This window comes from Balaenoptera ricei, chromosome 6 (genome assembly GCF_028023285.1).
Source record: "Balaenoptera ricei isolate mBalRic1 chromosome 6, mBalRic1.hap2, whole genome shotgun sequence".
Classification (NCBI taxonomy): domain Eukaryota; kingdom Metazoa; phylum Chordata; class Mammalia; order Artiodactyla; family Balaenopteridae; genus Balaenoptera; species Balaenoptera ricei.
This window is the reverse complement of record NC_082644.1, coordinates 30,596,663-30,623,161: the sequence shown is the minus strand read 5'-3', so window position 1 is coordinate 30,623,161 and position 26,499 is coordinate 30,596,663. Positions and strand designations below refer to the sequence as shown.

The 26,499-nt window shown below is 39.4% G+C and overlaps 1 protein-coding gene and 1 non-coding gene across 4 annotated transcripts in view; both read left to right on the top strand.

Annotated features, from left to right (window-relative positions):
• Positions 1–26,499, top strand: part of IARS1 (isoleucyl-tRNA synthetase 1) — an 80,053-nt gene that overhangs the window by 41,978 nt on the left and 11,576 nt on the right. For all 3 annotated transcript variants that reach the window (XM_059924393.1, XM_059924392.1, XM_059924394.1), the window contains exons 19-30: positions 982–1,126; positions 2,741–2,861; positions 7,511–7,602; positions 8,378–8,455; positions 9,379–9,500; positions 9,946–10,048; positions 10,296–10,379; positions 12,598–12,772; positions 15,107–15,219; positions 17,011–17,106; positions 17,935–18,111; positions 18,880–18,985. In XM_059924393.1, coding sequence (XP_059780376.1) covers positions 982–1,126; positions 2,741–2,861; positions 7,511–7,602; positions 8,378–8,455; positions 9,379–9,500; positions 9,946–10,048; positions 10,296–10,379; positions 12,598–12,772; positions 15,107–15,219; positions 17,011–17,106; positions 17,935–18,111; positions 18,880–18,985 — 1,412 coding nt within the window. The remainder of the gene's footprint in view (positions 1–981; positions 1,127–2,740; positions 2,862–7,510; positions 7,603–8,377; positions 8,456–9,378; positions 9,501–9,945; positions 10,049–10,295; positions 10,380–12,597; positions 12,773–15,106; positions 15,220–17,010; positions 17,107–17,934; positions 18,112–18,879; positions 18,986–26,499) is intronic.
• On the top strand, positions 5,501–5,609 carry LOC132368299 (small nucleolar RNA SNORA84). The gene has a single exon (XR_009504037.1). It is a non-coding gene; the product is annotated as a small nucleolar RNA SNORA84 (small nucleolar RNA).

Here is a 26,499-nt window from a genome sequence, read left to right as displayed (position 1 = left end):
TTACATTGGTATGGTGTTGACTTTAAATCCCCAAGGTGGTTTTCTAAATAGTAAAGATGTTTCTATATCTATAGGTCTTTTGGAAGAAGAGGCTCTGTGTTGGATTTTATTAAGCAGCACAAGTACTCCCAGGCTAGTTGCTGGAGCCTTTGCCTCATTCCTTCTGTAGGTTCCCTGTCTTATTGATATTAGAATTCTCTTATATCATTTATTTCAATTTTACACTTACTCCTCAAATAGCCATATGAGGTACAATTTATGCTAGAGCAAATAAAAATACTGAAAAGTTTTTAGAGAAATGTGAGATACTGCTTGAAATAGTCATAGTCATAAACGTTGAGTGCTCAGGTTAAAAGGCACCACAGAGATCTTATTCAGCATCCTCCTGTTACGAACACAGAGACCCACACCCAGGGGCTGTGGGCTAGCACGTTCACGGTTGCCATGTCGCCCAGGAGCAGTTAGTGGGGTGTCCTGCAGCCCCCAGTTATCTGTTAGACTCACCTTGGCATAGCTGACAACTTGGGCCTCTTAATTCTTTGTGCTGAAGGCTGTCCTGTAAGATGTTTAACAGCATCCCTGGTCTCTGCCCCCTGAGTCCCTCTGTGCTGGCAGAGCACATGTGGCTGTTCCTTGTGAATCCCTGATGCCTGCACATATGTCCTGTAAAGAGGGCCTGGCTTCTTCCTCTTAGTGTTGCCATACTGCCTGAGGCCTGTGCTGGGACCAGCCCAGGGCATGCTTCTAGGTTAGTTCAGTGCCATATTTTGGTGTGGCACTTTTGGTCTCCCCTTTATAATTTGCTAAGTCTCTTACACAAAATAAGAATTTTGTCAGTTTTAAATTGACTGTTAGAAGCGTATTTATAATTCCTCACTTTTGTAGAAAAAGGGCTGATTTGGGTATTGCCCTGTCAACATGTCAGTAATATTTGGTTTACTGTCTACGTCCCTTTTCCATGTAATTTTTCTCCTCTTCCAGATTATACCTGATTAACTCCCCTGTGGTGAGAGCAGAAAACCTCCGCTTTAAGGAGGAGGGTGTTCGAGATGTCCTGAAGGATGTGCTGCTACCTTGGTACAATGCCTATCGCTTCTTCATCCAGAACGTCCTGAGGCTACAGAAGGTGTGGGTTGCAGTGCTGTGGGGTAGGGTCTGCCCCACTGAGCTGGGTTGAGCTGGGTTTGCAAAAGATGGTCAGGGGTCAGCTGTGAAGCAGAGCTCCATGGGAGACAGGAGCTAACAGGCCCCGTGGGTGGGGGCTCAGAGCCACTGGGGAGGCCATAGATGAAAGTGTGACAGGTGTCTGGGGTCCATGCTGGGCCAAGAGCACAGGACCGGAACTTCACCATTTGGGTAGATGCTCACCTCTGCAAGACACAGAAGCCACACCTGTTGAAGAAGGGTTGCACTGGATATTCATTTAGCCAGCCAAATTGGTGCTGGGGACTTAGTGATGGGGGAGCCAGTAAAGAGTCAGCTACTATCAGAGTGAGTGCCTAGTAAAGGCTGCTGCAGATGGGTGGTCAGGGAAGGCCACTTGATGAGTGCATTTGGCCTGAGACTCTGGAAGTGAGAGAAGTTTTCATTGGGTTGCTGGGATGAAAAATAGTGGTTGTGATATATATGAAAGTGCCTCAGAGCAGTTACCTGCTGGCCTGGGAGGCATCCTCTGAGAAGCCCCTTCCCTTACCTCTACTAACTGCTCTCAGGCCAGCAGGCTTCATTGCACATGTGCCTGTGCATGCTTCCTAGACTCCATTTGGGGTCAGGGCTCAGGTACCACTCATCTTTTTATCTCCAACACCTTAAAAGTAGAATTCCTTAGTAAACTACTTTTGACTAAACATGTGATATTATTCCTTCCTGAGAAACTGGTTGGAGAGCTGAGCTTTGAGCATCGCATTCCAGCAGGCTGGTCACTCACTTCTTGCTGCCTCTGGCTCATCTCAGTCTGCTAATGAACCCTCCCAAGAAGAACAAGGTCTTTGGGAACAACACCCCTAGTGTTCCTATCTTTTGGATCCCACCACCTCTCAGGCCAGCAGTCCTAAAGTGGGTCTACTTTGCAGGCTTCTTCTGGTGTGGGATTCAGGAACACAGGCTGGGTCAAACCACTCATAGTTGGGGCTCATCTGGGCATGGCAGAAAGATGCAGGCTCCAGCATCAGAGCAAGAGTCAGCATGGTCACTGCCTTGCCATCCTGATGGTGATGCCGTTGAATAGGGACAGGTAAAGTAGGCCTTCAGGATCGAGGAGGATTTGCAAAGGAAAAAGCAGGGGTGGAATAGAGCATTCTGGGTAAAATAAGTAATTTAAGCAAAGACATTAATTCCTAGTACTCATTTTCAACTTACAGACAGTTGCCAGTCCTAGCCAGCTTTGCTGTCCTTCCTTCCTCAGGTTTAAAGTAACTAAACCGCCTACTTAACGACAAGATGTTGGAATATTTCTTAATGCGTAATTACTCTTTGGTGCATAGGAATCATTTTTTCCTAAATTCTCTTTAGTTCACTCAAAAATGTAATTCATTAATAGAGGACTTAATGTTCCAAGTTTAGAGTTTACTTGGAAAATATTGCTAAGAATCAGAAATTTAGATTGCCAACAGGGTCTGGGTTTTTGTGGTGTTTTTTTGATTTGTTTGGATACTTTCAGTTTAAATAATTAAAAAAATTCATTTCTCTACAGTAGTTTCCCCCAAGCATGCAGAATGTTTCAATAATTGTCACTTCCTAGGAGGAAGAAATGGAATTCCTTTACAACGAGAACATGGTTAAAGAAAGTACCAACATCACAGACCGGTGGGTCCTGTCCTTTATGCAGTCGCTCGTTGGGTTCTTTGAGACTGAAATGGCAGGTGTGTCTCTCTTGGGCCTTCTTCCAGGAATAAGGAGTCTTCTCTTTATAATTGTCCTTTTGATATTTAACTGTTTTTCTTTATAAACATAGAGGAATTTTTTTTTTGAAGTATAGTTGATTTAAAATGTTGCGTTAGTTTTTGGTGTACTGCACAGTGATTCAGAAATATAAATGTGTATATATATATTTTTTCATATTCTTTTCCACTGTAGGTTATTATATGATATTGAATATAGTTCCCTATGCTATACAGTAGGACCTTGTTGTTTATTTTATTTATAGTAGTTTGCATCTGTTAATCCCAAACTCCTAATTTATCCTTCCCCCACCCTCTTTCCCCTGTGGTAACCATAAGTTTTTTTTTTTTATGTCTGTGAGTCTGTTTCTGTTTTGTAAATAAGTGCATTTGTATCATATTTTAGATTCCACATATAAGTGATATCATATGGTATTTGTCTTTCTCTTTCTGACTTACTTCACTTAGTATGATAATCTCTAGCTCCATCCATGTTGCTGCAAATGGCATTATTCTTTTTTATGGCTGAGTGGTGTTCCACTGTATATGTATACGTGTGTGTGTGTGTGTGTGTGTGTGTACGTACCATATTTTCTTTATCTATTCATCTGTCAGTGGCCATTTAGATTGCTTCCATGTCTTAGCTGTTGTAAATAGTGCTGCAGTGAACATTGGGGTGCATGTATCTTTTCAAGTTCTCTCCAGGTATATGCCCAGGAGTGGGGTTGCTGGATCATATGGCAACTCTAGTCTTAGTTTTTTAAGGAACCTCCATACTGTTTTCCATAGTGGCTGCACCAATTTACATTCCCACCAACAGTGTAGGGGAGGGTTCCCTTTTCTCTACATCCTCTCCAACACTTGTTATTTGTAGACTTTTTAATGATGGCCATTCTGACTGGTGTGAGTGATACCTCATTGTAATTTTGATTTTCATTTCTCTAATAATTAGCGATGTTGAACATCTTTTCATGTGCCTCTTGGCCATCTGTATGTCTTCTTTGGAAAAATGTCTATTTAGGTTTTCTGCCCATTTTTTGATTGGGTTGTTTTTTTGGTATTGAGTTGTATGACCTGTTTACATATTTTGGAAATTAAGCCCTATCAGCCGCATTGTTTGCAAATATTTTCTCCTAGTCCATAGGTTGTCTTTTCATTTTGTTTATGGTTTCCTTTGCTGTGCAAAAGCTTATGTTTGATTAGGTCCCATTTGTTTATTTTTGCTTTTATTTCTATTGCCTTGGGAGACTGACCTAGAGAATGTTTTGCCTATCTTCTCTTCTAGGAGTTTTACGGTGTCATGTCTTACAAGTCTTCAAGCCATTTTCAGTTTATTTTTGTGTATGGTGTGAAGGAGTGTTCTAATTTCATTGATTTACATGTGGCTGTCCAGCTTTCCCAACACTACTTGCTGAAGAGATTGTCTTTTCTCCATTGTATATTCTTGCCTCCTTTGTGGAAGATTAATTGACTGTAGGTGTGTGGGTTTATGTCTGGGCACTCTAAACATAGAGGAAATTTTATAGAAATTTTGAGAGATACAGAAAAATAGATAAATATTTCTCTTTACCTCTCAAATATAATTTTAAGGCTTGTTAGTTGTAGAAATGTGTTGTTCCAAGGCCTTAGAGATTGTCTTGGGGGGATGTCTAGCGACCTCACCCCTCCACAGATACCACACAGGCCCATGGAATCACAGGCTTCAGTAGTGGATGCCCATGAGTTCAAAACCCAACTGCACCACTTGTTCCCTGGGGAAAACGTTACCTAATCTATGAGCCTCAATTTCTTTCTCTGAAAAATGCCTGGTAAGAGTTAATATAAGGCTGGGCTTCCCCAGTGGCGCAGTGGTTGAGAATCCGCCTGCCGATGCAGGGGACACGGGTCCGATCCCTGGTCCGGGAGGATCCCACATGCCGCGGAGCAGCTAGGCTCGTGTGCCACAACTACTGAGCCTGTACTCTAGAGCCCGTGAGCCACAATTGCTGAGCCCGCATGCCGCAGCTGCTGAAGCCCGCACGCCTAGAGCCCGTGCTTCACAATGAGAGAGGCCACTGCAGTGAGAGGCCCGCGCACTGCAGCGAGGAGTGGCCCCTGCTCGCCGCAACTAGAGAAAGCCCACGTGCAGCAACGAAGACCCAACACAGCAAAAAATAAATAAGTAAATAAATAAAATTTAAAAAAAAAAGTAAATATAAGGCTCAGATGGAGATTATGTACATACAGTAGCTAGCAGATAATAGGTACTTAATAAGTAGTAGTTGTTATTAATATGTTTTTAATTTATTTTTAGGTCTACTTTATTAAGTAAGTAGTCCCTGTTCAGCCTGGAAAAATTAGGAAATACAGAAAAACAATAATGAAGTTGACATTTCCTCACATTTCTCTTACCTAACAACAATGAATTTGATTTTAGACAGAGGTTGGAAAAGTAGGTTATGTTGGTTTCCTAGAAGTTGGAGATGGAACAACTGTAAGTCAAGGTGAGAAATTCCAGAAACTGTTAACCTGGATACCTGAGATGGGTCTGAGTGTATATGGGTCTGATAAAGTCTGTGGGCAGGGGAGAAAAGATGGCATCCCTGTGTGCACCCTCCTGACATAAACCAGCCTCCCCCAGCGTCCTGTGGTTACCAGGTGCTGTTGTTCAGGTACAGCACTCCAGTGGATTCGAGGGGCCAGAGCAACCTGGTTCATACAGGGGTCTTCCCTTCCTCAGCTGGTACATAGCTCTTCCTGGAATAGTTGGTGCCTCTGTGCTTGGCACAAATGGATGGTTAGTCCAGGAAATTTTGAATGTTTTATCAGTCATCCTGAAGGACTGCACCCACTCTATTAAACATATGTAATAAGGGTCATATGACTGTCAGACTGTTGGACAGATTGACATAAGTGAAGATGGAAATGAGCGTGCAAAGCAGACATCGGCACTTGCGTTCTCACCACACTCCCTGGGATACCTACTCATAGCTGTGTCCAGTTTTCCCTCCTGAGTGATATAAATGAATGGGATTGTTGCCTGGGGGCCCTTGCCATCTTTAGACAGCAGCGGCTGTGACCTGAGAATGTATATCCTGGCTGGGACCTGCTCTGCCTGGGAACTAGAGGTTTGGCAGCAGTTGTGCACACAGCCGAGTGGTAAGGGCCAGGTGCAAGAGGCTAGGTGGTGCACGTTGAACTGATGAGAGGGGCTTCAGACCCAGATTGCCCAGTGCAGTTCCCACTCCACCAACCTGTCAGCTTAGTGCCCTTGCCTCCCTCATCAAAATAGAATTCTGAGAACTAAATAGGTAGCATCCTTGAAGAGTCTGCAGTTGGTATTAGTGATTTCAGTGGTAGCTGCTGCTCCCTTTTATTATATATGGGCTTTGTTTACCTTATAAGAGTTGAAACTCTTGAACACTCTGGCTTCCTAGAAGGTGAAAAGTGTAGTGAACCCTAGAAATAACTTAGATGGGCCTCTGTCTTTACAGAACAGGCCTCTGATCACAAAAATTGCCTCTCTAGAAATGTATGACCAGCGAGTGCCTCTGGTCTGGGGTCCAGTTGTTGGTCTAGCAGCACCTCAATGCTAGTCTTTTTGAACTGCAACAGAGAACAACTCTGCCCTTGGCAACTTAACCACTGTGTTAGCTTAGACTAGGAACCTCATTAACAGTCACTGAACTCTTAATATAAATTGTGGTGTTTTTTTATGATTTTTGGTCTTACTCTCCTTGTTTTTGGTGTTTGTTTTTGTGCAACAGAGAGTATCAGTTAAAGGGGAGGTGAATGGCAAAAATCCTGAAGATAAGTCTGGGCCTCAAACAAAGTTGGCTAGACGCCCTTAACTTCCTGCTTGCCCTCTGAGTTCCTCAGGGGAGCCTTCAAATTTTTCTGATTCTTCAAGGTTCTTCTCTCCTTCCAATACCTCCTTTAGGTTTCTTTCCTTGACTATTTTAACCTTTAGAAACCCCATTCTATTTTATGCACAGCCCCTGCCTGAGTTTCTCAGTGGCAGCACTGCTGACAGTTTGAGCTGGGTCATTCTCTGTGGTGGAGGCTGGCCTGTGCATTGTAGGTTGTTGAGCAGCATCCCTGGAGTCCACCCACCAGATGCCAAGAGTGCCTACCTCCCCAGTTTGACAACCAGCATGTCTCTGTAGACATTGTCAGTGTCTTCTGCAGAGCAAAATTGCTCTGGTTGAGAAGCCCTTATCTATGCTATGCCTCTTAGAATCTAATTAGAGCTTTTTAAGTGTCTGTCTTAGTTGAGGTCAAGGTAGCACAATGGAAGAAGTCAGGCTTTTGTGGTACTACCACCTGATACAGTTCCAGATAAATGGTGCCTCGTGGAGTCATCTGGCGGGCAGCCTCGGCCTCTCAGCCACACATACGGGGTTTCCTGTTTTCTCACTGACACTGGGAGTTTGCATGTAGCTCACAGGGTGGTTTGTGCATGCCCCTAGACACCTTGACAGCTATATAGTACGTCCTCAGTTTTGATTGTTTCACTTTGGTACTTCTGCCTCCTTAACAGGTGTGACAGCCCTTGGATGGCAGGGGCTGCTTGCTCGCTCTTATATCCAGCCCTGTCCTAAGCACCCAAGATGCTTATGTGTTCTCACTGCCTGATTGGTTGTTACTTTTAGCTTACAGACTCTATACTGTGGTTCCTCGCCTGGTCAAGTTTGTGGATGTTCTGACAAATTGGTATGTCAGGATGAACCGTAGAAGATTAAAGGTAAGTGCAGGCTGCTGTTGGGAAGAGCAGAAAGTGTAGGAAGTATGAGAGTTGAGGAAAAATGAGAACAGCCAAAAGGAAAAAGAGCATTTTCAAATGCTCTCACTCTTTTAAGCTATCTTTTTCCTTTTAATTGCATATTAACTGTATTGCCATTTGATGGATGGGGGAACCCATAAGTTTAGAAGACATCTTGCATATTTTCAAAACACAATTATGGACATTCACATTAGAGGGAAAGTCTCAGGCCAAACAGGACTGTACTGAGCAGACCTCTTAAAATCTGAAATAAATTCATGCAGGTAATTTGCAGATGTTTTTAGGTAGAGCTGTGATATTGAGAGGGGCACCTCCTCACTTCTACCTCTAGAGGGACAGTTACTTATTGACAAGACTCGTCCTTAGGCCTGTTGGGGATATAGGATGAGTGAAGCATGGATCCTGTTCCAGGACTTAAGCTGTACGTAAGCAACAATGGTAGAAAACAAGGAGTGAGGGATGCCCAGACCACTGTCCATCAGTACTGCCTTCAAATGTGTTAATGATAAAATCCCGTAACAAAACAATAATTTTGTTTTTGTTAAAATATATTACACACACATGTACATGTATGTGTGTATATGTACATATATCTAGAAGGACATACACTAAAATGTTTAAAGTAGTTATCTCTGGGTAACTTAATTATGGTTGGGTTTTCCCCTTTTTATTATCTTTCTTTTCTTACAATGAACTATTGGTTTTAACAGTTTAATGTGTGTTTTTTATTCACTAGGGTGAAAACGGGATAGAGGATTGTGTCATGGCCCTGGAGACCTTGTTTAGTGTTTTGCTTTCTCTGTGCAGACTTATGGTAAGATGCTAGCCCTGTGGGCTGCTTGTGGTGCCCGGTTGCTGCACTGTCCTCCATCTGTATCTATTCTGTATTTGTTCCACTAAAAATAGAAACAGAAGTGTTAAAATAATCTAAATTTCTAGTTTCTTTTCAGAAATCTCGTTAGCTTATCTATGTCAAATAAGGGCTAAAAAACATTAGCTTTAAAAGCTAGATTCTTTCTTTTCACCCCTGGCAGTACATTTCAGGTCAAGGTCCTTGCATCTAGACTCAAGAGCGACATACCTCATCTTAATGTAGATTCCTGTAATTGTCTGTGAGTAGTGGGGAAGTTTTTGAACTAATAGCTAACCAAACAAAAATATATTGCAAACAGTATTTTACTTGAGACATGTTCCTATCAATTGAAATATTAATTAAATGACATACAAGTAAAAATTCCAGTTTTAATTTCCTGTATCTTATTTCTGCTATTCCAGTTTAATGTTATAAGGCTTCTATTTATTTCCTAAACATACATGGAATGAAAACCTGCTTTGTACCAGGTCCCCTGCCTGGTGTCTCATGTCTGACCTCATTCCCCTTCATCCTGTGAAGCAGGTGGTGTTTCCCCAGTTTACAGAGGTTTAGGGACATTGATTCCTCTGCATGTTGACTTGACTTGCATGTGGTCAGGGACTCCTGTTTTTATTATAGACATCCTCAAGAATGTTTTAGGCACTTCTGGCTGTAGTCCTGCTGCTGTGTTTCATGAGTGTCTAGCTCGCCAAGTTCAAAATGAGGTCATTTCTCTTTCATAGGGCATGTTTTGTAACCTCATGTTCACTTCTGTGCATATTCCCATATCATTTCTTTAAAATGTTTATGTAGTTGCTTCTCACTCTGAGATCAGTTAATGATGGCTACGTATGAATGACCCGATGTCTTCTGTCCTTACACAGGCCCCCTATACCCCTTTTCTTACTGAATTGATGTACCAGAATCTGAAGACGCTGATTGACCCTGTTTCTGTCCAGGACAAGGACACATTCAGTATCCACTACCTCATGCTGCCCCATGTTCGGTAAGAATCAAATATACATAAGCCTCTCCTGGGCCAGGGGAAGGAGAGTTGCCAGAGATGCTCTCAAGTGGGGCCCCCAGCTCCCTGCTCCAGCCCCTCCATGCCCTGCCTCCCCGCTGAGCTGCTCCTCAGGCTACAGAATGGATAGGAGGGATGCTTAGTGTGGAATCCCCTGTAGAGCTGTGGCAGGTAGGGGTGGGTAGGCCTGTTGGGATCGCTTTGGGGAGCTGCTAGGCACTAAGCAGCAGGCTCAAGCTTGCTGCCTGCTTCTCAGCGCGTGCCCCAGAGGCAGGCATGTGCTGTCCTTCCCAAGAGCCTCCCTGGGAAGCCTAGCTACACCATCGCATCTCTAGCCTGACCCTCTTCCTCACTTAAGCATGCCTATTCTTTGGAATTTTCTCCTTTTGAATCTAATCTCTTTCAAATCCCTACCTCTACCAACCAGAGAGGAATTGATTGACAAGAAAACCGAGAGTGCAGTATCTAGAATGCAGTCTGTGATTGAACTCGGGCGAGTGATTCGAGACCGCAAAACTATTCCGATAAAGGTTTGAGATTTTATTTCTGTTTTGCATTGCACATACCTAGCTAATTATGGTTTGGAGTATTTTCTTAATATAAAGAGCTGCCAGCAATGGTGTAAATTTCTTTTCTGCAATAAGGGTGTGAATGACTTAGTACTAGTTATGCCTGCTTAGTCTGGAGCTTGAGATTCAGATAAAACATTTAACATTCATTTTTCTGCAGTTTAGAGGACTGGATGCTTATGAACTTTCCCTTCCATTTTCTTTCTAGTATCCTTTGAAAGAAATTGTAGTTATTCATCAGGATCCAGAAGCTCTTAATGAAATTAAGTCATTGGAGAAGTATATCATTGAGGTAAGACAGTTGATTTGTTTGATTTGGTCCAAACAGACTTCTTTCCTTGGGAAGATTATTTTGGTTAGTACTCTTTAGTCAACTACACTTTGAGTGTATCATTTGTCCTTTTCCTTTTTATATCAGTATGTACATAAATTTAACCATCCATGGAATTTTACACTTTGCTTTTAGACTCATCATGACTTTTTACAATGTAATTGTAATTCTTTAACAGTGATTTCAACGTCCATGAATTTTTCACCTTTGTTGGATCATTTATCCTTTCATCCACTTCTCTTCCCCAAAGTACTTTTTGATAACTAACACCAAAAAAATCTTTGTTCCTTCAGATTATACAAGTATCAAGTAAACACACACTGGTTGTAAACAAGCACTAGCATCGAGTACAAAGCAAGTCTCCTCTTACCCTGGCCACTCCCTGGTGTCTCATCACCCACTTGTTCACTAGGTTATCTCCTGCTGGGTTGTTCCTAGCATTTTACATACGTGTACACACATTTGTACATACATATACACACATGCACACATCACTGGTTTTATTTGTGAATAGAGAGGATCATATATGTAGTTTTTAACTTATTTTTTTTTCACTTTATAGTATTTCTTAAACAACATCCCATGTCAAAACATAGAGATCTAATTTATTCTTTTTGTTCACTTCCTGGCTGCATCATAATTTATTTAATTACTCTTATATTGTTGGAAATTTAGGTTTCTGATTACAAACAAAAGGGGTGTGTGTGCGTGTGTACATGTGCAAATATGTCACAGTATGGATGTTGGATAGGTTCCTGGAAGTGGAGTTTTGGGGTCAGAATTTTAAACTGTCATGTCAGTTATCCTCCCAAAAAGCTTTTACCCTGTGATGTTTTAAAAAGAAATATATTTCAAATTTCATTTTTATTTCTTTCACAGGTAATATTTAAATCTTTATGATAGAAAATAATTAATTTCTATATTTGGTTTTGAATTGCCTGAGAATTCCGGACAAATATTAGAAACCAAGGAGTTTATAACTGTTTAGAAACTTAGAGTTTAAAACTAAAGAGCTATAAATTCTATAATTAATGCTTAAGATATGGATGATAAAAGAATATATTTAAATAGAATATCTTAATCACTCTGAGAGCAAATAATATAGTAATGTATAATGGCAAAACCAGAAATTTCCCTATAATTTGCTTCAGTTGACAGTTCCATGATATCTCATTTTCATATTTCCTACTGTGCAGTCACCATTTCCTGCTACGTTAGTAATCCTTAACTAACTAGTATGATGGAGACATGAAATGTTAAGATTTTTTCCGAAAATATTTATTTATTTATTTATTTATTTGGCTGCGTCCTGTCTTAGTTTCGGCACGTGGGATCTTCAGTGTGGCATGCAGGATCTTTTGTTGCAGTGTGTGGGCTCTTCATTGTGGCGCACAGGCTTCTCTAGTTGTGGCTCACAGGCTTAGTTGCCTCACAGCATGTGGGATCTTAGTTCCCCAACCAGGGATTGAACCCACGTCCCCTGCAATGGAAGGCAGATTCTTAACCACTGGACCACCAGTGAAGTCCCGAAATGTTTTGATTAACTGATTCTTCTGGTTAATTGATAGTTAGATTTGTGGTGCTTTGAAATTTCTTGAGCAAAGGTTACCCTTAAACATGAAGTCCATATTTCTAATACTACAGTCCTTGTTAGTTGTGTTAGGCTCAACTTGATTGATCTGGACAGGTTTTTTTCATACCATACAATTATTTATTAGTATTATTTATAGAGCTGTGCAGCCATCACCAAAGTTTTGTAGCATTTTCATCATCCCAAAAAGAAACTCAGTATCCATTAGCATTCACGCACCATTTTCCCCTCAATATCCCACCATCCTCTGGCAAACATAAATCTATTTTCTGTCTCTGGGTGTGCCCACTCTGGACATTTTCTATAAATGGAATCATACAATATGTGGTCTTGTGTGTCTGGCTTCTGTGACTTAGCACTAAGGGTCATTCATGTTATAACATGTATGCGTGCTCCATTCCTTTATATTGCTAAATAATAGTCCATTATATGGATATACCACATTTTGTTTATTCATTCACAGTTGATCAGCATTTGGGTTATTTCCACTTTTTGGTTGTTGTGAATAATGTTGCTATGAATGTTTGTGCAACTTTTTGTGGACATGTTTTCATTTCTTTTTTATTTCATCTTGTCTACCAAATATAGGAATTGAATGTTCGAAAAGTTACATTATCTACAGATAAAAACAAGTATGGCATTCGCCTAAGGGCAGAACCAGATCACATGGTCCTGGGGAAGCGTCTGAAGGGAGCCTTCAAGATGGTGATGACATCCATCAAGCAGCTGAGCAGTGAGGAGCTAGAGCAGTTCCAGGAGAGTGGTGGGTATCTGTTTTATTGGGGGCACCATTTGTGTCCTCAACCTGATGGGTGTCTCATACTTAAGCTCTCATACTTAGGCTCCTCTTTGATTTCTATTGTCACAGCTTTTTCTTAAATAAGAGCTTTTCTTTTCTGTTCATAAAAATATTTATTATGAATAATTCTGATAATTTAGAAAAAAGTAAAAAAAGTAAAGAGAATAAAAATGACCCATAACCGATCACCCATCCATTTAATGTAGATTGAATGCCTACTGTCTGGTATTTGTTATGTTAGGTGCTGGAGTGCTATTAAAATTCTGATTTATATAATTACAGCTTTACAAAATGGAAATCACATTATAATCTTAAATTTCACATTTTTCACTCATATTTTTACATTTTATGTTATTTTGTTTTTATTTATATTTTTATTTTGCATTTTCACTTTACATTATAAACATTTCTGTGTGTTATTAGTCTTTAAAATGCTGTTTCAGTAAGTGCTGAAAAAATTTTCCTTCCTGTGGATACCGGATAGTGCCTTTAACCAGTCTCTGATTGTTGGTGCTTTAGGTTGTTTCCATTCTTTTAATAGTATAACTAATATTTCAGTGAATATTTTCACATGTAAGTGTTTTGTGGAATTGATTCCTTTTGGCTAGATTTCTAGATAGAAATTACTGAGTCAGAGGGGTAGACCTTAAGTTACCATTGAACTCTATAAATGCTAATGTGGGCCTAGAAAAATCTACCCTAGTGAGAGAACAGAACCCCCTGAGATTCACCAGCCAGTGGTATAGAGTGTTATTGTTATCAGATGTTGCTTGTAGAGAAAAAGATGGTGACTTTTTAGAGGTGCCAGAATGAAGACTGGAAGATATTCAAAAGAAAAAAGTTATGTTTTAATATTAATTCAAAATTTAAATTTAAATTTTAAAATACTTATGTATTTTTAGAGAAAGGGATTTAGCATTGAGGTTTGGGGCTTCTTGCGAAGGAGGACTGGGTCAGAACTTATCATAGTTTCTCTAAAATATCTAGAATACTTATGTTGGTCTCAGTTGAGCAAAACTGGAGTCATTCATTCAGCAAATATTTTTTAAGGTCCTTCTGTTTGGTTGGCACTGGGAACATAGAGTTAAGTAAGGCAGACATTGTCCTTACCCTCATGGTGCTGGCAGACACTAAAGATTTATGGACATAATCATAGTTTTGATAAGTACACTGGAGGAAATGTTTAGGGAGCTTTTCCAGGTGCCCAGGAGTTCTCAGCTCTGCCATGATTAGAATCATATGTGGTCTAATTATGGCCACTTGAAATCCTATAGCAATCCTAGGGCATGAGTTGTTTGATTGTTAGGGTTCCCTCTGAAGTTGAAAATCATAAGCATGGAAGTGTCATGAGGAAAGATTTAAGGATTCAGAAATCAGGTGGGTAGTTATGGAAATTGGGGGAAATGTCCCAAAGATTCCCCAAATTTTTAGGTAAAAATTATAAAACATAAGAGGCTAGCAACTAAAAGTTGAGTCAGTACTAATTTAACTTGATTTGTTAAATTAACAAAATTAATCAAAGGATCAGCCTTCAAGTCACAAATCTTAAGTTGTTTCACCAGTTAGTCAAAATATTAAAAATTCCTCAAATAAACCTTATTTGAAACGGAAAGCCTACAGTTTCTAAGCTGTAGTTTCTGAATGGACTGTTCTGCATTGATGGAAAGCAAAGTAGTTTTCAGAATGCAGTGACATAAAGTGAAAATGACAGCCAGTTGCTCAAAGACCAAGAAGAGCATTTGTGAGTTACCATAGTAGGCTTTCCTGAAGATGGGAACTGCCATCCTTAGCTCTTTATACGTTCTGCCTACCATGAATAGGCATGATGCTCAGAACTTCACATTGTCTACCTCTTTTCACCCTCACTGCACTCTGATAGGCAGATAATAGAACACCAGGGTCCTACAACCAGTGAGTGGTAGGCCTAAGTCCAGTTTGACTCTACAGACTGTGCTTTCTTCATTATAGCATGCTTTCTCCATCATAAACATGCTTGCTCATGTTTATGATGGAGATTCGTTGCCTTCTGGCACATGTCTTTGGACCTGGGAGCTTATATACAACGGTAGATATTAGTGGTGATTTAAGTGTCCTCAGGATAGCTTGGTGCAGTCTAAAGAAAGTTTGTCTCATCCTTGACCTCAACAATGACATGAGTGCAGAGGACATGATCTCTTGAAGACTGTGTAGCTTGATTATATGAAGGTTTTATTAAAGAGTGGCAAAATATATTGGTAGCAGGGCAGCTTGAGGAGTGGGGTACTGATTGAGTAACAGTGGCAGTTGTTTCCCCAATAGGGACCATTGTTGTGGAAGGCCATGAATTGCATGAAGAAGATATCCGCCTCATGTACACCTTTGATCAGGCAACAGGTGGAACGGCACAGTTTGAAGCACACTCAGATGCTCAGGTATTTTTCTGTTCCCTAGAATATTTCTTTACCAAAAGATAAGAACATAAGAGGAGAAAACATTTACCTATGCCTCTCCTGACAGTATTGGCAGCTTGTCTCAGGGTAAAATAAACGAGTTATTTATTTTAGATTAGCCTTATTAAACTTCTCTATTATAACTTCTTGACATATGCATTTCTTTAATGAATACATAAATAGATATTTTGTGACTTTATGCATGCAGTTGTCCTAAGTGTTGGGTCATACAAAAATGAGTAAGATGTAATCCCACCCTTCAAGGAATGAGTCTGTCATGGAGATAGAAAAGTAAGTCAATTCTTATTACTCTACTTGATAAGTTATCTAGTAGAAATAAGTGCTCCTATTTGAAGTCTGGGGTAGCAGTGGGGGTGGTTAGAGAGCACCCCTTGAAGAGGATGTACAAGCAGTTTTGCATTCTGGGGTCTGTGTTTTTTTGTTGTAATGGATCATAGCATCTCTCTTCACTCTTGACCAGTCTTCTCCAGGCAGATAGGTTGTAAGGTCTCCATTGTGAGAGTGAGGGACCTGCTGGAGTCCCTCTGTGCTTAATATGCTACATACAGGGGAAGATGGGGAGTACCTCGTATGAGGCAAGCCAGCCTCCTCAAGCCTTTACACAGGGTTGTTTTTTTTTTTTTTTTGGCGTCCCATGTGGCTTACGGGATCTTAATTCCCCGACCAGGGATTAAACCGAGATCCCCAGGAGTGAAAGCACCGAGTCCTAACCACTGGACCACCAGGGAATTCCCATACACAGAGTCTTAAATATATGTAGACAGAACTCCATATGGGCAGACAGTGGTAAGGAGCCAAAGGTGAAGAAACTAGGAAAGAAAGAATTGGGGCCAGGGAAGGAGATTTGTAAACAGTGAGAGGGTGCAGTCCTTTCTGATTACAGCCAAATTAGAGAGTCCTGAAGTCGTCTATACTTAAGGAAGTGTTGTCTGTGATGCTTCTGAGTTTCTTGACATGATTTGTGTATTGTGGGCCATGGTTGCCCTGCCATGACACATTATCCACTTCCAGTTTGCCTCCTGTGCCTTCATGAAGTGGAGCAAGTTTGTTAACTTCTCTGATTGAGTGTCCTCAAAAACGTAAATGGGGATGATGCCTAATTTATATGTATATTCCCCTCTTATAATAGAAGGGACACTGTCATTATTACCACATCATCATTGACAGCCTTTATGACCAATGAGATTAAAAAGTAGATAAAGTTGACAAGAAGGTGGCAATTTAAACTAAACCATATAAAAAAGTATGGTGGCCCATTGTAGAAATTGTGTCTTGAATCACACCAACAAACCAAGGAATAGAGTCTTGGTTAAAGAAAACAACAGAGATGGCTGCTTTGAGCTCTTCAGTCCACTTGTTTATGGTGGATCCATTGTGAAAAGTTGTGCTGCTGTAAGAGCTTCATGATTGGTGATTTTATTTATTAGAAGAGTTGATATGATTCATTAGATAGACAAAAAGCAGAGTTACATGAGAGACTCTCTTGAAAGTCGGTCTCAGGACATCTCCTGTGAGCAGCACCCTACAGAAGAAAAATGAAAAGTCTCACCTTTCTCCAGAGATGAAAGAATAGCTGTTTACAAAGGAGGACCCAAACATAAAGAAACTACGTTAATTTTGTCTTTGGCTCAGTTGTGTGACTAAAGAGTGCTGCATTATAGACTTCTGAGAATTTAAACACCATTTTGCTGAGTTTGAAAGAACCGTTTTTCTATATTTGATTGTCATGGTGTGCACCATTCATTCCTACAGGCTTTGGTTCTCTTAGACATCACCCCTGACCAGTCAATGGTGGATGAAGGAGTGGCTCGGGAAGTCATCAATCGTATCCAGAAACTTCGAAAAAAGGTCAGCTTGTCAGATTAAGAACAAGCTACTGTTTGGGAGTTTTGTTTTGGTTTTTTGTTTGGTATTTGTTTTGGTTTTAGGGGAGGAGAGGAGAGGCAGGTAATATAAGCCATAGTAATTCATTAATGATGATAAGTTACTGATCTGTGGTCCATTCAGATTGTACTCTTTAGGAAACGTAGGCCACTTCCTTTCTCTCCTTGTTCACTCCCAAGCTGGATGTGGCTCTTTTGTTTCTCTGATCAGAAGCTTTCAGCTAACATGTGCTCCTTGTCCTCCTTTTTCAGTTCTTTAGGGCCCACAAAACCATCTTCTGGATAGATAGTCCTCGTGACTGGCACATAAGGTCATCAGAGCTGACAGCGAGTGTCTCTGAGGAAGGGCAGAGATGCAGTCAGTGTGGAAGGACGCCTAGCTCAGGGAGAGATTGTTGAATCTGGACAGAGTGAGGTGGTTCTTCCTCATTCAGAAGTTGGGAGCCAGGACAGGTGCACAGAACATATTGCCTGCCCCTACTGGATGAGAGAGCCAGGGAGCTTCTGTCCCAAGGAGGACTCCCACAAGTCCTCCTCCTCTGGCCAGGTTTCTGAGACCTGTAGTTCAGTGTCTGAGGTGGCCACTCCAGCAGATAATGGGATACTTGTAACCTCTGTCTCAGTTCAGAGCTTTATGAGTTGTTACTTGATCACTCCTTTTTTCAGAGAATTGGTCAGGATACTGTACCCTTCCATAATGATTCAGTGTGGGATTGTCAGCCCTGTTTAACAGCGCCTTACATTTTAATTGACAAATGTGCTTCCCTTTTAAATTTTCTCCATGTGCTTTCAGTGTAATCTGGTTCCAACTGATGAAATAACAGTTTATTATAAAGCAAAATCTGAGGGAAAGTATCTGAATAATGTTATCAAAAGCCACACAGAGTTCATATTTGCCACCATAAAGTCTCCTTTAAAACCATATCCAGTTCCTACATCAGATGAAATCCTTATTCAAGAAAAAATGCAGGTGAGTTCTGAGTTCTGTTGAACATTAAGAGATTTAGGATTAGATTTTATGTTAAGTTTATGTAGTTATATCTCGATGTTCTGTCCCCCGGTAGCAATTAGTATAGTACACAGTCCTGAAGTATTGCTCTGGAGATAGTGAGTAGAGTCCAGAAGAGAAAAAAAGGAAATTAGAGCTGTTCTCTTTGGGAAGGTAACTAGGATATACATAAGAATTGCCAGGTTAGATGACTGTATGGTGCTGTTTTATCTAAAACTATAAAAGTCAGTATTGTGGATTCTGGTGCTTACTGTTAAACATAAAGAGCAATTGACTTGAAAAGCAGTTTACTTTTATGGTAGTAGGTTATACATAAAAATACAATTTCATTTCCTGTTCTTACGTTTTAGATGTAACTCTGAAAATCTGACCAAGACATGAAAGGTATTGGTCAGTGATTCAGAAGTATGTCTGATAAAAATTCTTTTCTATATCAGTTAGTCATTTATTTAGGCATATGTTCCTTGTCTTGTTCTACTTTGTATGGGACAAATGGAATAGAAAAGCAGGACCTGAATGTGACTGTCTTTTCAGTGGCACAAGTTACAAGATGGATTCATTTTCTATTTTGCATGTTTTTTAAGGAACAAGGGAAAAAGAGGGGAAAAATTGTAGCTCTTCACTGTTTTAGTGTTGAGATTGAATATGCTCTCAGAATTGTATAGAGCTCTTATTCGACACTGTGGTCAGATGCTACAGTTACCTGGTCACATATTCTCATGTGCTTAGTTAAAAGGGTCTGACCTGGAAATTACACTCACCAGAGGATCTTCCATGCCTGGCCCTGCTTGTGCATATGTCAATCTTAACATTTGTACAGATGGCAGTGAGCAAGGTAAGAGTGAACTCCATTGTTTGTATTTTATTTTTTAATTAAGCCTATGAATGTTTTTAAGGCTATTACAAGAGAATTGGTAAAATTGGATAACTTTTTCTTTCTAATTGTCATCAAAATGAATCCACAAAAGTAAGTGATTGAACTAGCACTTCTAGAAAGATGGAGTAGACATACTTTTTCCTATTCCTCCCACAAAGTACAGCTAAACACCCCAGACATGATATATAAAAACAAGCATAAGAAGACTCTTAATGGTGGAGGGAAGAAGGCAGACCAACTAGGGATCTTGGGAACAAGTAAGAAAACAGTGGAGAGTTCCCTGGTTTTTCTTTTTGCTTCATGTATCCCAGGCTTGGAGCCGAAGAAGCTGGCAACCTGGAAATGCCAGTGGGCATGGATGTAAATACCCCAACAAAATCCTGCTTTCTGCAGGTGGGACCAGGAGAGTGGCAACCTAGCAAGACAAAAAAACTTCCAGACAGTAACTGCTCTACTCCACCCAAGCAAGACAGAAGAAACTAGGCTCTACTACCATTCACACCAGCAAAAGCCAAGTGGGGAACCTAGACCTTTGCCAGGCTGAGGACCCTCAAGCCCTCACTGCCATGGTGGTGTCAAAGAAGACCAAGCACTGAGCTGGGACTTTCATCCTACCTGGGTGATAACAAGCTCTTTTGCCCAGTAGTGTCATTGAAGACCACGTGGAGAGCCTAAACTTCTATCCCCATCAGGCTGTAACAAGGCATCCCTTCCCCTCACCACTGCCCAGCAGTAGTGAGGCCACATATCCCACCACCCTGTCAAGATGTCAGTGAAGGCCACATGGGGAGCAGTAAGGAGGCATTCCTACTCTTTGTGGCCAGGGGAGGTATTAGTGGAGGTCTAGAGGAGAGCAGGAACTCCTTTCTTGCATCACTTTACCCCTCACCACCCCCCCGACCCCCGCCCCAGAAGTAACAAGGAGTCCTGACCTCAGTGTCAATGCAAGCTAAATAGGGAACCCGGACTTCTCTCACTAAGCAGTGATGAAGCAGTGTTCCCTTTCCCTCGCCAGTATAATGTCAAACAAAGTCAACTAAAATAGAGGATGTAAATAAGAACCAGAGTCTCATAATGCCTAACATGTCCAGGTTTTAATTGAAAATTACTCATTATACCAAGAACTGGGAGATCTTAAACTGAATTTAAAAAGTCAGTCAATACATAGGAACATTAACATGACAAATGTTGACATTATCTGACAGAATGTAAAGCAGCCATAATAAAAATGCTTCACAGAGCAATTACAAACACAATAGAAACAAGTGAAAAATAGCCTCAGCAAACAAGTAAAAGATATAAAGAATAGAATTAAAATATTAGAACTGGTAAATACAGTAATTAAAATGCAAAAACTCAGTGGGATGGGCTCAACAACAGAATAGAAGAGATAGGAAAGAATCCATAAACAGGGAGAAATAACAATAGAAACTACCCATTCTGAATAACAGAGTTAAAAACAGAAAAGCTGAAAAAAATGAACAGAGCCTGAAGGATCTGTGAGATAATAACAAAAGTTTAATATTCTTGTCACTGCATTCTGGAAGGAAGAGAAGAAAGGACAGGACTGAAAAAGTATTCAAAGAAATAATGTCTGAAAACTTCCTAAATTTGGCAAAACACATAAACCTACAGATTCAAGAAGCTAAGAAAACACCATACAGGATAAATCCAAAAGAATTTGCATCAGGCATAACATAGTAAAACTTCTGAAAACTTAAGGCAAAGAAAACATCTTGAAAGCAGTGACAGAGATGTTGCAATACCTAACTTCTAGGGGAAAAACAATTTGAATCATACTGGATTTCTCATTAGAAATCAGTAGAGGTCAGAAGATGAATGGACAACATTTCTCAAATGCTAAAAGATGAGTATTGTCAACCCACAATTTTATATCAAGCAAAAATATCTTTCAAGGTAAAGGGATAATCAAGACATTCTCAAATGAAGGAAAACTAAAAGAATTTGTTACTAGCAAGACTTACTCTAAAAGAATAGCTAGAGGAAATTCTTAAAACAGAAAATGATAAAAGAGGCAATCTAGGGACATCAGAACAGAGGGAAAAAAAATTGAAAGAGTCAAAATATAGATAAATTCAACAGACTTGTCTTCTTGAATTTTTAAAATTATGTTTGATGGTTGCAACAAAAACTTAAAACCTCTAAATGCATATGCAAGGAATATTCAAGATAGTTATAAATAGGGAAGAGCAAAGGGCTGTAAAGGGAGTTAAGATTTCTACACTTCTCTCAGACTGGTAAAATGTCAGCACCAGTGGTTATGTATATATAGTGTACCACCTAATGCAACCACTATAAAAGCCTACACTAAAAGATACATACAAAAACACTAAGCAAATAAAAATGGAATTCTAGAATATGTTCAAGTATCCCACAGGAAGCATGGAAAAAGAAAGTAGAACAAATACAAAGCAGAAAATAAAATGGAAGGCTTATACTTAACATCAGTAATTACACTAAATGTAAATGGTGTAAATACATCAATTAATAGAGATTGGCAGAGTGATAAAAACACATTACCCAGCTTTTTGCTGCGTACAAGAAAGTCCTTAAATATAACAAAATAGGTAGGTTGAGAGTAAAAGGCTAGAATAGGATATACCATGCAAGCATTACTCAAAGCAGGGTGTCTGTGTTCATTTCAATGAGTACACTGTATAGCAAAGAAAATTACCAATGATATTAAATAATGATACAATGTCAACCCAAAGGAAAATATAATGATCCTAAAGGTATATGTACCTAACAACAGAGCTGCTTAAATACGTAAAACAAAAACTGTTAGACCTTGAACAAGAACAGAAAAATCCTTAATTATAGTTTGAGAGAACAGTTAGACAGAAAATCAGAATCTAATCAGCATTTATGGAACACCCCACCTAACAGCAGCAGACTACACATACTATTCAAGTTCCCATTTACCAAGGTATATTCTAGCCTAGGCCTTAAAATAAACCTAATCAAATTAAAGAGTTGAAATCATATAGAGTATGTTCTCTGACCACAATGGAATCAAACTACAAATCAATAACAGAAAGGTAAAAGCAAAATCTCAGGACATTTGAAAGCTAAAAAACATACTTCTAAATAATCCATGATCGGGGAAAAAGTGTTAAGGAAAAACAAATGCGTAAAACTGAATGAAAAGGAAAATACAGTATCAAAATATGTGGATTACAGCTAATTTGTATCTCTGAAGACTAACATTAGAAAAGAAGAAAGTTTCAATCAATAATCTAAGTTCCAACCTCAAGAATCTAAAAAAACAAAGTAAGCAGAAAGAAGGAAAATAAAAATAAGAGCAGAAATCAAAGCAATTGAAAATAGAACAATAAAGATAATGAAACAAAAAATGTGGTTCTTTGAAAAAATTAATAAAATCAGTAAACCTCTAGTGAGACTGACATAGAACCAAAGAAAACACTATTTACCAATATCAAGAATAAAATAGTGGGCTTCCCTGGTGGCGCAGTGGTTGAGAATCTGCCTGCCAATGCAGGGGACACGGGTTCGAGCCCTGGTCTGGGAAGATCCCACATGCCGCAGAGTGACTAGGCCCGTGAGCCACAATTGCTGAGCCTGCGCGTCTGGAGCCTGTGCTCCGCAACAAGAGAGGCCGCAATAGTGAGAGACCCGCGCACCGCGATGAAGAGTGGCCCCCGCTCGCCATAACTGGAGAAAGCCCTAGCACAGAAACGAAGACCCAGCACAGCCAAAACTAAATAAATAAATAAATTTTTTTTTAAAAAAAAGAATAAAATAGTAAAAGTTTACTGTACATCAAAAAAAAAAAGAATAAAATAGGACATCAATACAGACTGCAGAAGTCAAAAAGATAAGCAAATACTGTGAATAACTCTCTACACATAAATTTGACAACTTGGATGAAATGAACCAGTTTCTCAAAAAGCACAAACTGCCTCAACTCACTCATATGAAATAGATAATTTCAGTAGCCCTATAGCTATTAAGGAGATAGAATTCATAATTTTAAAACTCCCTAGAAAATTTGATTGTAAATTTGATTTTCTAGTTGAGTTTAATGCCATCACTGATGGTGTTGCACAATACAGATGTCCATCAAAAAGGACATAGACATATTCATAAAGTCGGTTCCTCATACCAGTTAAAAGTAATGAAATGTATCTCTATGTATAAATTTTTCTATATTTAAAAAACATTTTCAATGAAAAAAGCAAGTTTCACAATTAAATATACAATAGCGAGCATTCATGTAAATTTTAAAAATACATCATTACACATTGTTTATAAACATATAGAATTATGAAATATGAGAACATGGACTTGAAAAACAAAGTTCATAATAAGTCTTGGGAAAGGGAGGAAGGGAAACTGAGGAAAAAAATAAAAGAGATGGCAATTTTTAAAAAGTAATGAAACTCTCAAGAAATCCAGATCCAAATGGTTTTGCTAGAGAATTCAACCAGACTTTAAAAGAATAAACACCAGTTCTACACAGATCTTCCAGAAAATAGAAGAGGAAGGAATACTCCCTAACTCACTTTATTCCATAATAAAGTATTGACACTAAAACCAGATACAAACAATACCAAAAAAAGAAAACTACAAATATCTCTTATGCATATAAATGTACAATTCTTACCAAAAAATCATGACATTGAATATAGCAGTATATACAAAGAATTATGTATCATAACACATGAAGTTTATTCCAAGGTTACAAGGCTGGTTCAGTATTCAAAAACCAATCAGTATAATCTACCATGTTAACAGATTAAAAGCTTATAAGATTATACCAGTTAGAAAAAGCATTTGACAAAATTCAGTGTTCATTCATGATAAAAAAAAAACTGTCAGAAAAATAGGGAGAGGAACTTCATCAACTTGATAATGAGCATATGTAAAAAACCTATAGTTAACATTATACTTAATTGGAAGAGATTGAATGTCTTCTGTGTAAGATCAGAACCAAGGCAAGGATACCTGTTCTCATTACTCTTATTCAGCATTGCATTAGAAGTTCTTGCCAGTAGAATGAGGCAAGAAAAGAAAAAAAAGAACAAAAGAAAAGGCATGCAGATCAGAAGGGAAGCAATAAAACTGTTTCTATTTGAAGGTGACATGATTGCCTACATAGAAAATTGCAAGGAATCTACAGACTGAGATGTATCCTGGGACCCCTCCATTGCTTTGCCCACCAGCACTGTTACCAGCTATTCCCAGGATGTTTGTGTATCCATTTGGACCTGTGATGATACCTCGGGCAATACGTGGTCCTCTACCCTGCTGCACAAGTTCAGTGATGTGTGGCCTGTGAGCTGGTCCATCATTGCCAACATTCTGCCTGTCTTAGGTGGAGACAGGTGATCCTGTGGAAGGAATTAGTCGCAGGAACAGAGGATGTGCATAAGAAATGTCAAAAGGGCCAGGGTTTTTTGTCAGCTTTAGTCACAGAAGGCCAGCAGAATGAGCAGTGACAAAACAGTTGGGGCCTAGCTGCCCCATCTGCTGACTTCAATACTGCTCCTTTCTGGACCAACTGACCAAACAACTAGGAAGAGTTCACAACTCCAACAAGATTATTTTCCCAGGATTGATTTCAAATGCAACCACAATTTATCATCTACATCAACATGATGTGATATGGTTTGTAATTTACTGTCTGACTGAAAGCATTCATGTTATGAGGAAAAAACTACAAATGATCTTTATATTATTTTAAAGTATTTTGGCTAGTTTTATATACCATTTGGGTTTAAACTTTAATTGGGAAGGTTTGTTTCCAAAGTAATTGAATAAAATCATATTACTTTTTAAAAAATCATATTGCTTATAAAAAGAAAAAGTTTTTCATCAAATTCACAGGATATAAGATAAACATACAAAAATTAATTTTTATAGTCTAGCAATAAACACATGGAGAATGAAATTTAAAATGTAATACCATTTACAATTGCTCAAAAAAGAGATACTTCGGTATAAATCTAATAAAACAGGTACAGGACTTTTATGCCAAAAACTACAAAATAATGATGAAAAAACCAAAGATCAGAATAAATGGAGAGGGGCTTCCCTGGTGGCGCAGTGGTTAAGAATCTGCCTGCCAATGCAGGGGACACGGGCTCGAGCCCTGGTCTGGGAAGACCCCACATGCCGCGGAGCAACTAAACCCACGCGCCACAACTACTGAGCCTGCCCTCTAGAGCCCATGAGCCACAACTACTGAGCCCACGTGCCACAACTACTGAAGCCCACGTGCCTAGAGCCTGTGCTCCGCAACAAGAGAAGTCACCACAATAAGAAGCCCGCGCACTGCAACAAAGAGTAGCCCCCGCTCGCCACAACTAGAGAAAAGCTCACGTGCAGCAACGAGGACCCAACGCAGCCAAAAATAAATAAATAAATAAATAAATTTAAATAAATAAATAAATGGAGAGACATGCTGTAATCATGGGTTGGAAAATTCAATATAATAAACGTGTCAGTTCTCCCCCAGTTAATATATAAGTTTAACTCAGTCTTGTCAAATCTCAGCAATATTTTGTTGTAGATATAGCCAGATTTTCTTGAAAGAGAAAAAAAATAAAATAGTTAAAACACTTTGGAAAAATAAGAATATAGTGGGAGAAATCACCCTACCCAACTTCAAGACTTATCTGAAGACTTGTGTGGCATGAGCATAGAATAGACACAAAAATCATTGTCACAGATACAGAATACAGAAATAGACTCACAATAGACCACAAAATGTGGCCAGATGATTTTTGAGAAAGGAGCAAAAGCAACTTAATTGAGTAGTCTTCATTATATGGTACTAGGCAGTTAGATATCCACATGCAAAATAATGTCCTAGACCTAAGTCTTACACCTTCTACAAAAACTAACTTAAAAGGGATCACAGACTTGCTTCCCTGGTGGCTCAGTGGTTAAGAATCCGCCTGCTAATGCAAGGGACATGGGTTCTAACCCTGGTGCAGGAAGATCCCACATGCCGCAGAGCAGCTAAGCCTGTGCGCCACAACTACTGAAGCCCGCGCACCTAGAGCCCGTGCTCTGCAACAAGAGAAGCCAGCTCAATGAGAAGCCTGCATACCGCAACGAAGAGTAGCCCCCACTCCCGCAACTAGAGAAAGCCCGCGTGCAGCAACAAAGACCCAACGCAGTCAGAAATAAATAAATAAAATAAATGTATAAAAAGAAAAAAACATAAAACATTTAGGAAAAAACAGAAAATTTTTAGAATTCAGGATTAGGCAGAGAGTTTTTAAGACTTTATACCAAAAGTCCAATCCATAAAAAGAAAAACTGATAAATTGAACTTCTTCAAAATTTTAAATTCTGCTTTGTGAAAGATCCTGTGAAAAGGATGAAAAAACAAGCTACAGACTAGGAGACGATCTTTGCAAACTGCATATCCAACAAAGGATGTATCTAGAATATATGAAGAAGTCTCAAAACTCAACAGTTTT